Source organism: Scyliorhinus torazame, chromosome 12 (assembly GCF_047496885.1).
Source record: "Scyliorhinus torazame isolate Kashiwa2021f chromosome 12, sScyTor2.1, whole genome shotgun sequence".
NCBI lineage: Eukaryota > Metazoa > Chordata > Chondrichthyes > Carcharhiniformes > Scyliorhinidae > Scyliorhinus > Scyliorhinus torazame.
In genome coordinates, this window is record NC_092718.1 from 36,433,992 (window position 1) to 36,446,558 (window position 12,567).

Below are 12,567 nucleotides of genomic sequence, written 5' to 3' on the forward strand. Positions count from 1 at the left end.
TCCTGTAAAGGTAAGAGCTTTTAAACTAACTACTCACCTCCCAGAAGGCCCCTGCGCACCGCTGCCGCCGAAATCCAAAGGGCTGCTCCTGTAAAGGTAAGAGCTTTTAAACTCACTACTCACCTCCAAGAAGGCCCCTGCGTACCGCTGCCGCCGAAATCCAAAGCGCTGCTCCTGTAAAGGTAAGAGCTTTTAAACTAACTACTCACCTCCAAGAAGGCCCCTGCGCACCGCTGCCGCCGAAATCCAAAGGGCTGCTCCTGTAAAGGTAAGGTTTTTAAACACACTACTCACCTCCAAGAAGGCCCCTGCGCACCGCTGCCGCCGAAATCCAAAGGGCTGCTCCTGTAAAGGTAAGTGGTTTTAAACACACTACTCACCTCCCAGAAGGCCCCTGCGCACCGCTGCCGCCGAAATCCAAAGGGCTGCTCCTGGAAAGGTAAGGTTTTTAAACACACTACTCACCTCCAAGAAGGCCCCTGCGCACCGCTGCCGCCGAAATCCAAAGGGCTGCTCCTGTAAAGGTAAGTGGTTTTAAACACACTACTCACCTCCCAGAAGGCCCCTGCGCACCGCTGCCGCCGAAATCCAAAGGGCTGCTCCTGGAAAGGTAAGGTTTTTAAACACACTACTCACCTCCAAGAAGGCCCCTGCGCACCGCTGCCGCCGAAATCCAAAGGGCTGCTCCTGTAAAGGTAAGTGGTTTTAAACACACTACTCACCTCCCAGAAGGCCCCTGCGCACCGCTGCCGCCGAAATCCAAAGGGCTGCTCCTGGAAAGGTAAGGTTTTTAAACACACTACTCACCTCCAAGAAGGCCCCTGCGCACCGCTGCCGCCGAAATCCAAAGGGCTGCTCCTGTAAAGGTAAGTGGTTTTAAACACACTACTCACCTCCCAGAAGGCCCCTGCGCACCGCTGCCGCCGAAATCCAAAGGGCTGCTCCTGTAAAGGTAAGAGCTTTTAAACTAACTACTCACCTCCCAGAAGGCCCCTGCGCACCGCTGCCGCCGAAATCCAATGGGCTGCTCCTGTAAAGGTAAGAGCTTTTAAACTCACTACTCACCTCCAAGAAGGCCCCTGCGCACCGCTGCCGCCGAAATCCAAAGCGCTGCTCCTGTAAAGGTAAGAGCTTTTAAACTAACTACTCACCTCCAAGAAGGCCCCTGCGCACCGCTGCCGCCGAAATCCAAAAAACACACTAGAGCTTGTTTCGACTTCACAGTGACTGTCGAACTTCTCTAAAACGGTCTTGAATTTGGTCTTGTCCTGGCCATTGGTAAAATTAAGCGAGTTGAAAATTTGGATGGCTTGGTCCCCCGCAGTTGATAGGAGCAGAACGATTTTTCTGGCATCGGACGCACCCTCGAGGCCTGAGGCCTCAATGTAGAGAAGGAACCTTTACTTGAAGACCCGCCAGTTGGCGCCCAGATTGCCAGAGATCCGTAGCTGTGGAGGAGCCTGGATCTTCTCCATGCCGCTGGAAGGCACTTGCTGGTCGTCACGGAATCACTCAAGGTAAACCACTTAGAGAAAGTAGACTACTGGTACCATGTCGTGTTATTCACCCTGGGGTAATACGGACTGCAACTGGATGCAGTTGTACTTGAAAGTAGACTCCAAACTGTGATGTTGATTCAATACGCTTTATTGAACTTGTTAAGCAATGCACACAGTTCGCTGTGTGTTTGACACTCTACTAATCTAAGCGTGCTTGTTATAGCTAACTAGACCAGACGAGCTCTGAGCCACGTGTAGAAGGTGCTAACTGATATATACACCCTGTTGTCACTGGTGGAAAGAGGCAGAATGCTGATGCCTCGTGTGTTTTATAGTGGGAGACCACCCTCTAGTGTTCTGCCTGGTGATTGGTTGTGTTCTGGCCTGTGTGTTGATTGGTTGGCTGTACTGGATGTCTGTCGCTGCCTGTCTGTATCTCATTATGTACATGAGTGCATATCATGACAAAGGTATCGCATAATAGAACATAGAACACACAATGCAGAAAGAGGCCATTCGGCCCATCAAGTCTGCACCGACCCACTTAAGCCCTCACTTCCACCCCATCCCCGTAACCCAATAACCCCTCCTAACCTTTTTGGACACCTAAGGGCAATTTAGCATGCCCGATCCATCTGGCCTGCACGTGTTTGGACTGTGGGAGGAAACCGGAGCACCCGGAGGAAACCCACGCAGACATGGGGAGAACGTGCAGACTCCGCACAGACAGTGACCCAGCGGGGAATTGAACCTGGGACCCTGGTGCTGTGAAGCTACTGTGCTAGCCACTTGTGCTACCGTGCTGCCCAGATTAATGAATAAGATCAAAGCATACAGAGTTAGGGAGCAAGAAGCAGAATGAATAGTTGGTTGGCTGAAAAAAAGAAAGAGAAGAGGCAAAGGTAACTATTCAGAATGGTAGAAGGGATCATAATGATCTGTACAAAAGTACTGTGGATGTTGGAAATCAGAAATAAGAGCAGAAAATACCCACTGGGTCAGGCGGCATTTTTGGAGAAAGCACAAAATGGTAACATTTCATGTCAATGATCTTGGGTGGAATTCCCCGTCGGCCGATGCCGGGATAGCGAAATGCGATTGGGCAGAGAATCGGTTTTGACGTCGGAATCGTGGCAGGCGCTGGGTTCACGCCAAATCGCAATTCTCCGGTGCCTCGATAACAGCGTCAATGCATTCCACTCCGCACGTACAGTAAAACGCCGTTGGCATATCGTTAGCGGGCCTGACCATCCGGTATTCCCCGGGGCCTCCGTGATCCTCCGCCTCCACCAGGGGGCACATTCCCGACGGTGAGGTTCACTTGTGCTTTCAGAAACCGCGCCATGACTGATGAGGGGGAGAGAGGGGGTACGGACAGAGTCCAACATTGCCATAGTGTGCCTTCAGTTGTGCTGCTGGCCGGGGGCTTCTGCCAGGGCTGGGGAGTGGCGGGGGTGGGGTGACCAGGAGGTGAGCTGTGGGGTTGGGGTTGATGAGCACGGAACACCATTGCCGCAGCCCGCCACACACTGACTGCCCACTGTGAACCTCGCGCCAAGGGTCGTATGGGTGCCCTGTCGGGCCCTAGTTACCTTCTGGTCCCAGCTGACCCATCAACAGGATGAGCGCACTCCAAAGCAACCAGTGCCATCTTGTTGGCTGGCACGCGTGCGTGTGTGGAGTGGAGTGCTAATATGCGGCTGCAGCTTGTCAGTCTCTAGCGCCAATCCCAACCATGGCGAGTCCGACACCGTTTTCCATTGGAATCGATAATGTTCCACATGGCGCTGGTGCTAGCCTCTCAAATCCGGTGATTTGGTTCAGGTGTGCCGCCAGTTTTGCTGTCGTAGAACACCACAAATCATGCCCTTGCACTTAGTCTCAGGAACGGAGAATCCAGCTACTTTTGTATGTACAGAATCAATTCTGATGAACGGTGCACCTATACAGCTTTCCTCATACATTTGTCCAAGTTCAGTGCGGAGAAAATGGGTTGCGGGTTGTGCTAAAATCGGTGTTTCATTGATTAAGTACCTCCCCAGTCCAAATGTCACGGCAAATACATAATAATAACAATAATCTTTATCAGTGTCACAAGTAGGCTTACATTAACACTGCAATGAAGTTACTGTGCAAAGCCTCTCATCGCCACATTTCGACGCCTGTTCGGGTACACTGGGGGAGAATTCAGAATGTCCAAATCACCTAACAGCACATCTTTCAGAACTTGTGGGAGGAAACCGGAGCACCCGGAGGAAACCCACGCAGACACGGGGAGAAGATGCAGACTCCACACAGACAGTGACCCAAGCCGGGAATCGAACTTGGGTCCTTGGTGCTGTGAAGCAACAGTGCTAACCACCGTGCTACCATGCCGCACATAAGGAATAGACAAGTGACTGAGGTTCTACAAACCAGGATAAAATATCCCAGAAGGGAATCCTTTGCAGTTGATGTTTAATGGGGAGAAGAAGGAGCAATAAATATTACACAGAAAATAAGATTGTGGTGTAGCACCCATTGCCTTAAATTGGGTAAAATATTAGTGTTTTGAGCTGACTTATTGCTAGTATGTGGTATGCTTGCAAATGGATGGAGGGGGGTGAAGCAGTATATTCGCACTAAGATAAAGGCCGTAATTCTCTGGCCGCAGTGATTCTCTTTTCCGCTGGCAGCGCACCTCCGCCCGGGGGTTTCCCCCGCCTGGGGGTTTCCCGGCGGCGTGGAGTGGCTTCAATGGGAAACCATAGGGTTTCCCATTGTGGACACCCCCACGCCGTCGGGAAATCCTCTGCCGTGGGTGCACTGTCAGCGCAATGGAGAAGCCCGCCCAGTGTTTTTCAAATTCTGCGTTTGATATCAAGAAGGATAGGTGATACGCTTTGTGCTAATATTGCTAATGTATCATCTTTTGTGTATGTGCATTTGCAGGAAAACGTGCACCAGTCCTCATCACCAAGGAGATGGTGGAAACAATGAAGGATGGCTCAGTCATTGTTGATCTTGCTGCTGAAGCTGGTGGGAACATAGCAACAACAAAACCTGAAGAAGTTTATGTACATAAGGTTAGAAGTTTATTCTTCTGCTGTTGTCATTTATGTTGGTTGACGGAAGATTGCAGCCTAATTCTACTTTTGTGAATCTCAACTCCTCCTTGATAACTTTCTCCTCTCGTCCATTAGGGTGTGACCCACATAGGTTATACAGATCTGCCAAGCAGATTGGCCACACAGGCCAGTAGCCTGTATTCAAACAATATTTTAAAGCTGCTGAAGGCAATCAGCCCTGACAAAGAATTCTTTTACTTTGAGCCGAAGGATGAATTTGGCTACGGAACCGTTGATCATGTTATCCGAGGCACTTTGGTAATGCAGGTGGGTGACACAGATACTTGATTCGGAATATTATAAAAGGCTTCAGACAGAATTTGTGTGAGCAAGCGAAGAAGTTTTTGTTTTACAGCAATATACAGGAGCAGCAATATGTTGGGGCGACTGTTTTCCACTTTGTTCATATTTAAATGATGATTTCCCCTCCTGAACCCTATTTCAATCCAGATTCCCACTAAAATTGGAGGAGGACTGTAAAATCAGGAGGGAGAGTTACTAGTTAATTATCATAATCATTACAGGAATTGTGATGGTTGAAATGAGAAAGAAAATGTATTTGTGGGTGCCAGCTGACATGACGGTGAGCATTTTAGCGAGTTGGACCTTGATGGATTTTTTTTTTTTTTTTTTAAAAAGGTTTTGGTGAAACTATTCACAACCTCTGGTATCCTGTTTGACCCTAAGCTCAGCTTCTGACCCCATAACCTCTCCAACTTTTAGTTCACCGACTTTGAGCCAGTAGCTTTGCCCTGTGTCTGCCCTTGCGTAAGCCGCTGAAATCCTCATTCGTACATTTGTCACATATTGACTACTTTGCTGTTCTCCTGACCAGCTTCACCATCCTCCTATACACACTGTTAACTCATGAACCCACACCACCATTCGTGCTGGCACGCAATGGCTAGCAGTCCACCAGCACCTAGAGTTTTAAAACTCTCAATCACTTAACAATAATAATCTTTATTGTCACAAGTAGGCATACATTAACACTGCAATGAAGTTACTGTGTAAAGCCCTTAGTCGCCACTTTCCGGTACCTGGTCGGGTACACTGAGGGAGAATTCAGAATGTCCACATTACCTAACAGCATGTGTTTCGGGACATGTGGGAGGAAACCGGAGCACCCGGAGAAAACCCACGCAGACACGAGGAGAACGTGCAGACTCCGCACCGATCGTGACCCAAGCCAGGAATCGAACCTGGGACCCTGGTGCTGTGGAGCAACAGTGCAAACCACTGTGCTGCCATGCTGCCCACTTCCATTTAATCACATCCCTTCATGGTCTCCCTCCCTCTGTAACTCCCTACAACCCTCCAAGAACTCTGCGTTCCTCAGGACATTGCTGGCAGTACTATATGTCATCCAGGTGTTAAACTATGGATTTTCCTCCCTAAACCTCTGCCTCTCCTTTGTCATCCTTTACGATACTCCCTAAAAAAGAGTTCATCCCTGACCAAACCTTTCTTCCCTCCTAATATCTCTGCTGGCTCGGTGTCGATTTTTGACTGGCTAAGCTTCAGTGATGAGCTTGGGACTTCAAGGCACTATATAAATGCAAATGTTCTGCACAAATATATACAGAGTTGAATCATTAATTGATTTGTGTACTCTTTGATCAAATAGACTTTAAATTAGAAGTGAAAGCTAAATCAACCCCCGTTTGATGAAATTATGAAGGCGTAACACTTTCCACCTTTGCACGCAGGAAGGCAAGAATATATTTCCAGCACCTCAACCCTTAAATGTTCCAGTGAGTGCACCTGTTAAACCGAAATCAGAGACAGAACGTGAAGCAGAAAAGTTGGCCACAGTATCTCCCTTCACAAAGACAATGACCTCTGCTAGTATCTATACAACAGGTAAGGCCAGGTAAGGTGGGGGGAAGGGGGTTGGGACAATAAAGGTGGTGCTGAATTTGTCCAGTTGCACAGGATAAAATTCAATATTAAAATGCCCCTTTCAGAAAGCCAGCAATAAACAATACTCCAGCTGGGATCCAAACAGGCAGTAAGCTAACTCAGCGTTTTGCCGCCTTGGTGCCTGCGGACACCATTCCCACTCCCGAGACCACGTGGCAGCGGTCGAGACCACGTGGCAGCGGTCAGGCCCACGTGGCAGCGGTCAGGCCCACGGATGACTGGCAAGCAATCAGAGCAACTGTCCCAGCCGGTTTCCGCTGTGCCTGACATTCTTATCTATCCAGTGTCCCATCGAAGTACAAAGCAGCCTGACTCTGCAAGGCCTCTTTGGACCTGTTCAGGGCAGCAGTTTACAGAGAAACATGGCCTTGGGCAAAAAGTCCTGCAAACAACAACTGACTTTTTTGTTGCCCTTTAATTAATTACACGGCAATGAAAAAAATCAAATTCCCATTTGATTCATAATTTCCTTAATTGGATCAAAGTAATTGAATTTACTGAAATGATAATGATTATTGATAAAGTGTGTGTTAATCCTGTCGTAGCCCTTTTTTGTTTCAGATGAATGGCTTGTGCAGTCCACTCCCCCCACCCCAGCACACACACACACACACACACACACACACACTGGCTGCTTTTCCTGTTTCAAGTTTTTAAAAAGTGGCTAGGAGGACATCCTGTTGATCATAAAATCATAGAATTTAACGTGCAGAAAAAGGCCAGACGGCCCATCGAGTCTGCATCGGCCCTTGGAAAGAGCACCCTACCCAAGCCCACATCTCCACCCTAACCCCGCAACCAGTAACCCCTCCTAACCTTTTTGGACACGAAGGGCAACTTAGCATGGCCAATCCACCTAGCCTGCACGCCTTTGGACTTGTGGGAGGAAATTGGAGCACCTGGAGAAAACCCACGCAGACGCTGGGAGAACTTGCAGACTCCGCACAGACAGTGACCCAAGCCGGAAATCTAACAAGGGACCCTGGAGCTGTGAAACAACAGTGCTAACCACTGTGCTACCATGCCGTCCCGGCTGCTTACTTTCTACTGAAGCTGAATGACCTCTGATTGGCCATTTGGTTTTGAGAGTCTGCCCACTGCCCTTAATTGGATGGTGAACTTGCCCGCATGCCAATTAATGTCTCGCCCAAGTGAAAATCTTTTTTTTTTTTTTAAAACACATTTTATTCAAACATGTATCAAAGTAGGTTACAGTAAATAAACACCCCGGGAAACATTCTTCCCAACAATCAACTATACAGTTTGTACAGATTTTCCTCCTTTTTCACCCCTCCCCCCGTGACGATCAGCTCCTCAAACACGGTCACAAACATCCCCCACCTTTTCTCAAACTCCCCTGCTGAGCCCCTTAATTCATACTTTATCTTCTCTAACCGCAGGAAGTCGTACAGATCACCCAACCATGTCGCTACCCCCCGGTGGCGATGCTGACCGCCACTCCAGCAAAATTCGTCGCCATGCAATCAGAGAGGCGAAGGCCATGACATCGGCCTTCCTCCTCTTCATGAGCTCCGGCTTCTCTGAAACCTCAAATATCGCCACCAAAGGGTCCGGGTCCATTCCCTCCTCCACTATCCTGGCTAAGACCGTGAACACTCCCACCCAGAATCTTCCCAATTTTTCACAACTGTCATGAGAATGTCGCTTTAAGAAATGTTACTGCAGTGATATCAGAATGTGGGTGGAGCTGAGCTCTGATTCTGCTTTGTAGTTTCACTTTGAGAAAAGCTTGGGTGTGTTGCAGCTGAAGTCAGACAAAGCAGCTGTACTGTTGATCTCTCTGCCATGAAGGACTTATCTCTTAATCATTTGGTGAATTCAGAATTATAAATGATTTCAGTATTGAATGTAAACCCTGATGTGCTTCTGTTTAAAGGTTTGTTAAGTCTTCTGGGTGTTTAAAAGACAGCATACAGATTAGTTAGTGTTGTATTCTTTGGGGGGTGTATTTGATTTACTGGTTGCTAAGATGTTCACTGTTTGTTTTGGAAAGGTTAACTTGAGTTCATAGAATAAACATTGTTTTGCTTTAAAAAATACTTTTCCATTTCTGCTGTACCACACCTGTAGAGTGGGCCGTGTGCTCCCCATACCACAATCTATTAAAAGTTGTGGGTCAGGTGAACTCCATGATACACTTCGGGGTTCTCTAAACCCTGGCCCATAACAAAACAAATCCCAAAACATGTGCGCATGATTCGCTGACCCCCACCCACACCTCTCACACTCGTCTGCTACCCCCTGAAAGAACCCACTCATTCTCGCTCGAGTCATATGCACCCTGTTCACCACCTTAAACTGGATCAGGCACATCCTTGCACAAGAGGAGGTCACGTTTACCCTTCGCAGTGCCTCACTCCATACTCTCCAATTGATCTCCATTCCCAACTCCGCTTCCCATTTCTCCTTGATCTTCACCCACTTACCTCCCTGCTCCCCCAGCCACTTAGATATATCCCCAATTCTTCCCTCCCCTTCCACATCTGGAAGCAGCAGTCACACCAGCAGGGTGTATCCTGGCAATCTAGGGAACCCCTTCCAGACCTTTTGTGCAAACTCCCTAACCTGTAGATACCTAAACTCACTATCCCTCGGCAGCTCTATCCTCTCCCTTAGCTCCTCTAGACTGGCGAACCCTTCCTCCAAATACAAATCCCTCACCTTGACCAGCCCCGCTTCTCTCCACCTCCTGTGTACACTATCCATCCCCCCGGCTCAAACCCATGATTCTCGCACAGCGGCGTTAGCACTAACATCCGTTCCACCCTAAAATGCCTCCTCAGCTGATTCCATATCTTCACTGTGGATTGCACCACTGGGCTCCCTGAATACCTGCACGGAGCCATTGGCAATGCTGCTGTCACCATAGCCCTCAAACTAGACCCCTTACAAGATTCATCCTCCATCCTAACCCACTCTACCCCTTCACCTTCCCACCACCGCCGCACCTTGCCCACATTCGTCGCCCAATAATGATGAAGCAAGCTTGGCAATGCCAACACCCACTGCTGCCTCTGTCTCTGTAGCAGGGTCCTCCCCACCCTCGGCACCTTCCCCGTCCATACAAAGTCAGAGATGATTGTGTCCACTTTCCGAAAAAAGGCCTTGGGTATAAAGATCGGGAGAGCCTGAAAGATAAACAAAAACCTTGGCAGAATATTCATTTTCACCACTTGGACCCTCCCCGCCAACGTTAAATGCAGTGTATCCCACCTCTTAAGATCCTCCCTGGCCTCCTCCACCAGCTTTGTTAAGTTCCACTTATGGAGCCCCGTCCATTCCCTCGCTACTGTAAATGGCATCCCCCCCTAAATTAGCCCACTGTGCCAGCTCATTCACCGGGAATACCTCGCTTTTCCCTACATTCTGCTTGTATCCCGAGAATCCTCCAAACCTCCCCAACAGGCCCATAATCCTTCCCATACTCTCCAACGGATCCAAAACATACAGCAGGAGGTCAACAGCATAGAGCGACACCCAATGCACCCTCTGTCCCCTCATTATCCCCTGCCACTCTGCCGACCCCCTGAGAGCCATCGCCAACTGCTCTATGGCCAGCGCACACAGCAGCGGCGACAGCGGGCTCCCCTGCCTCGTACACCTGTGTAAGTCAAAGCTTTGTGAGCTCATATCATTCGTCCTCGCCCTCGCTCTTGGCACCACATACAGCAACCGCACCCATGCCAAAAATTTCGGCCCGAACCCAAACCTTCCCAAAACTTCGAACAAGTACCGCCATGCCACCTGATCAAATGCTTTCTCCGCGTCCATGGACACCACCACCTCCGGTACCAGAACTCTCGACGGATTCATCCCAATTCAACAGCCGTTTTGTATTACTCGCGAGCTGCCTGCCCTTCCCGAAGCCTGTTTGATCTTCTGCAACCACCCCCCGGACACAATCCTCCATCCTTCCCGCCAACAACTTAGCCAATACTTTCACATCCCTGTTCAATAGTGATATGGGTCTATACGACCCACATTCCCTGTATCCTTCACTTTTTGGGGGATTAGTGTGATTACTGCCTGCTTCATCGTCTCTGGCAACACCCCCTTCTCCAGTACTTCATTAAATGCCCCCAACAGATGTGGTGCCAGGTCCGCTGCAAATTCCTTATAAAATTCTGCCGGGTATCCATCCGGCCCAGGGGCCTTCCCTGACTTCATACCCATGATACTATCCAGCATCTCCCTCAGCCCTAGGGGCTCCTCCAACGCCTGCCTCTTTGCTTCTTCCACCTGGGGAAATTCCAGCTCATCCAGAAACCGCCCCATGTCCCCCTCCTCTCCTCCTGGGTCTGCCTCATGAAGTCCCTGGTAATACTCTCTAAATGCCTAATTTATCTTCCCTGGCTCTGACACCACATCCTCAGCCCCAGTCCAGAGCTTCAATATTTCCCTTGACGCAGCCTGCCTCCGCAGCTGGTGTGCCAGCATGTGGCTCGCCTTCCCCCCATACTCGTATTGCACCCCTCTTGCCCTACGCAGTTGCCCTACCACCCTCCCTGTTGTCAGCCTGTCAAATTGCCCTTGCAACTTTTTCCTCCTCGCTAATCCCTCCGCGGTGGACACCCTCAAATATTTCCTGTCCACTTCCACTATCTCGCTCACTAGACGGTCATGTTCCGCCCTCCTTTCCTTATTCACACGAACCGTAAATGAGATAAATTCTCCCCGGACCACTGCCTTCAGTGCTTCCCCAAAAAATGCCCACCGACACCTCCCCATTCTGATTGAACTCCACATAATCCCTAATCGCCAACCGCACCTTATCACTAAAACCTCCATCCGCCAACAACCCCGAGTCAAACCTCCACCCCGGCCTCTGCTCTCATCCCGTACTGAATCGAATCTCCAGCCAGTGGGGTGCATGGTCCGAGATAACTATCCCCGCGTACTCTGCCCCCTCCACCCCAACCAAAATCTCCCGACTCACTACAAAATAATCAATCCTCAAATACACCTTATAGACGTGTGAAAAGAAGGAATACTCCCTTCCCACTGGGTTCTGAAAGCGCCATGGACCAAGTGAAAATCTTTAACCAGTTTTCTGACCTGAAAATAAATCTGGCTCCTCTTTTCTTGGCCCCCAGGGTAAATATTTAGCTTGTTGCTGCTGTTACGGTTTTGTTAGAAAAATATAAATATATGCTGACCATAATTAGGTAGCATGCTTCACTTATCAAGTTTTATTGCTGAAGTAGCACTAACCAATGTTGATTCCCAGGTATGGCTACAGTTCTTGGATTAGGAATAAGCTCCCCAGGCCCTGCCTTCACTCAGATGGTTACAACCTTCGGTCTTGCGGGTCTCGTGGGATATCACACAGTGTGGGGCGTCACTCCAGCTCTGCATTCACCACTAATGTCTGTGACAAATGCAATCTCGGGTAAGTATTTTGCAAAGTCACGTTCAGAATCACAACGTACTGGCAGGGAAATATTCTCCAGTCTGGATGTAGTTGTACCAATTTTGCATGTCCTGTTTTAAAAAAAAAATTAAAATTAAATAATAATTGACATAAAATGACTTGCAACCTGAGTGTGTAGAAATGCAAATTCCAAGAAAGTTGTTTCCATTGGAATGGATGTTCCTTTCTAAATCAATGTTGACCTCCGATTTAACATTGTGGAGTGCAGGAGTGGACGTCTGTTCCTCCATTCTACAAGCACTCTCGCATGGCGGGTGCCTGCTGTTGATGGACTTTGCATAATGACTTGACCTACTGAGACCTGACGCCAGCCGCCATTATCAGTCCAGCGAAATGCTGTTAGGTTGCCACTTAAACAATTGGATGGGGCTATTTTATGTTTCATTTCAGCCGGGAATATTGTGGGTATCTGACTTCCAACAAGGCTTGACCAGGAGTGACAGCATCCTCCAAAGCGAATGTGGAGGCGAAAGGTCTCCAGGCGCTGCTCCACAGGGCCCCCTTTCTAAGTAGGATTTTTTTTTTAAAAATGCTTTCTGACCAGGTACTGTAAAAATGTATTGAAATGCGGAACCCCATTCAGTAA

The 12,567-nt window shown here is 48.9% G+C and overlaps 1 protein-coding gene across 1 annotated transcript in view; it reads left to right on the plus strand.

Moving 5' to 3' along the window:
• LOC140387501 (NAD(P) transhydrogenase, mitochondrial-like) overlaps positions 1 to 12,567 on the plus strand; it is a 131,327-nt gene that overhangs the window by 67,065 nt on the left and 51,695 nt on the right. Inside the window, exons 8-11 of the mRNA XM_072470676.1 lie at positions 4,431 to 4,564; positions 4,682 to 4,873; positions 6,316 to 6,469; positions 11,778 to 11,939. Of these exons, the coding sequence (XP_072326777.1) occupies positions 4,431 to 4,564; positions 4,682 to 4,873; positions 6,316 to 6,469; positions 11,778 to 11,939 (642 nt within the window). The remainder of the gene's footprint in view (positions 1 to 4,430; positions 4,565 to 4,681; positions 4,874 to 6,315; positions 6,470 to 11,777; positions 11,940 to 12,567) is intronic.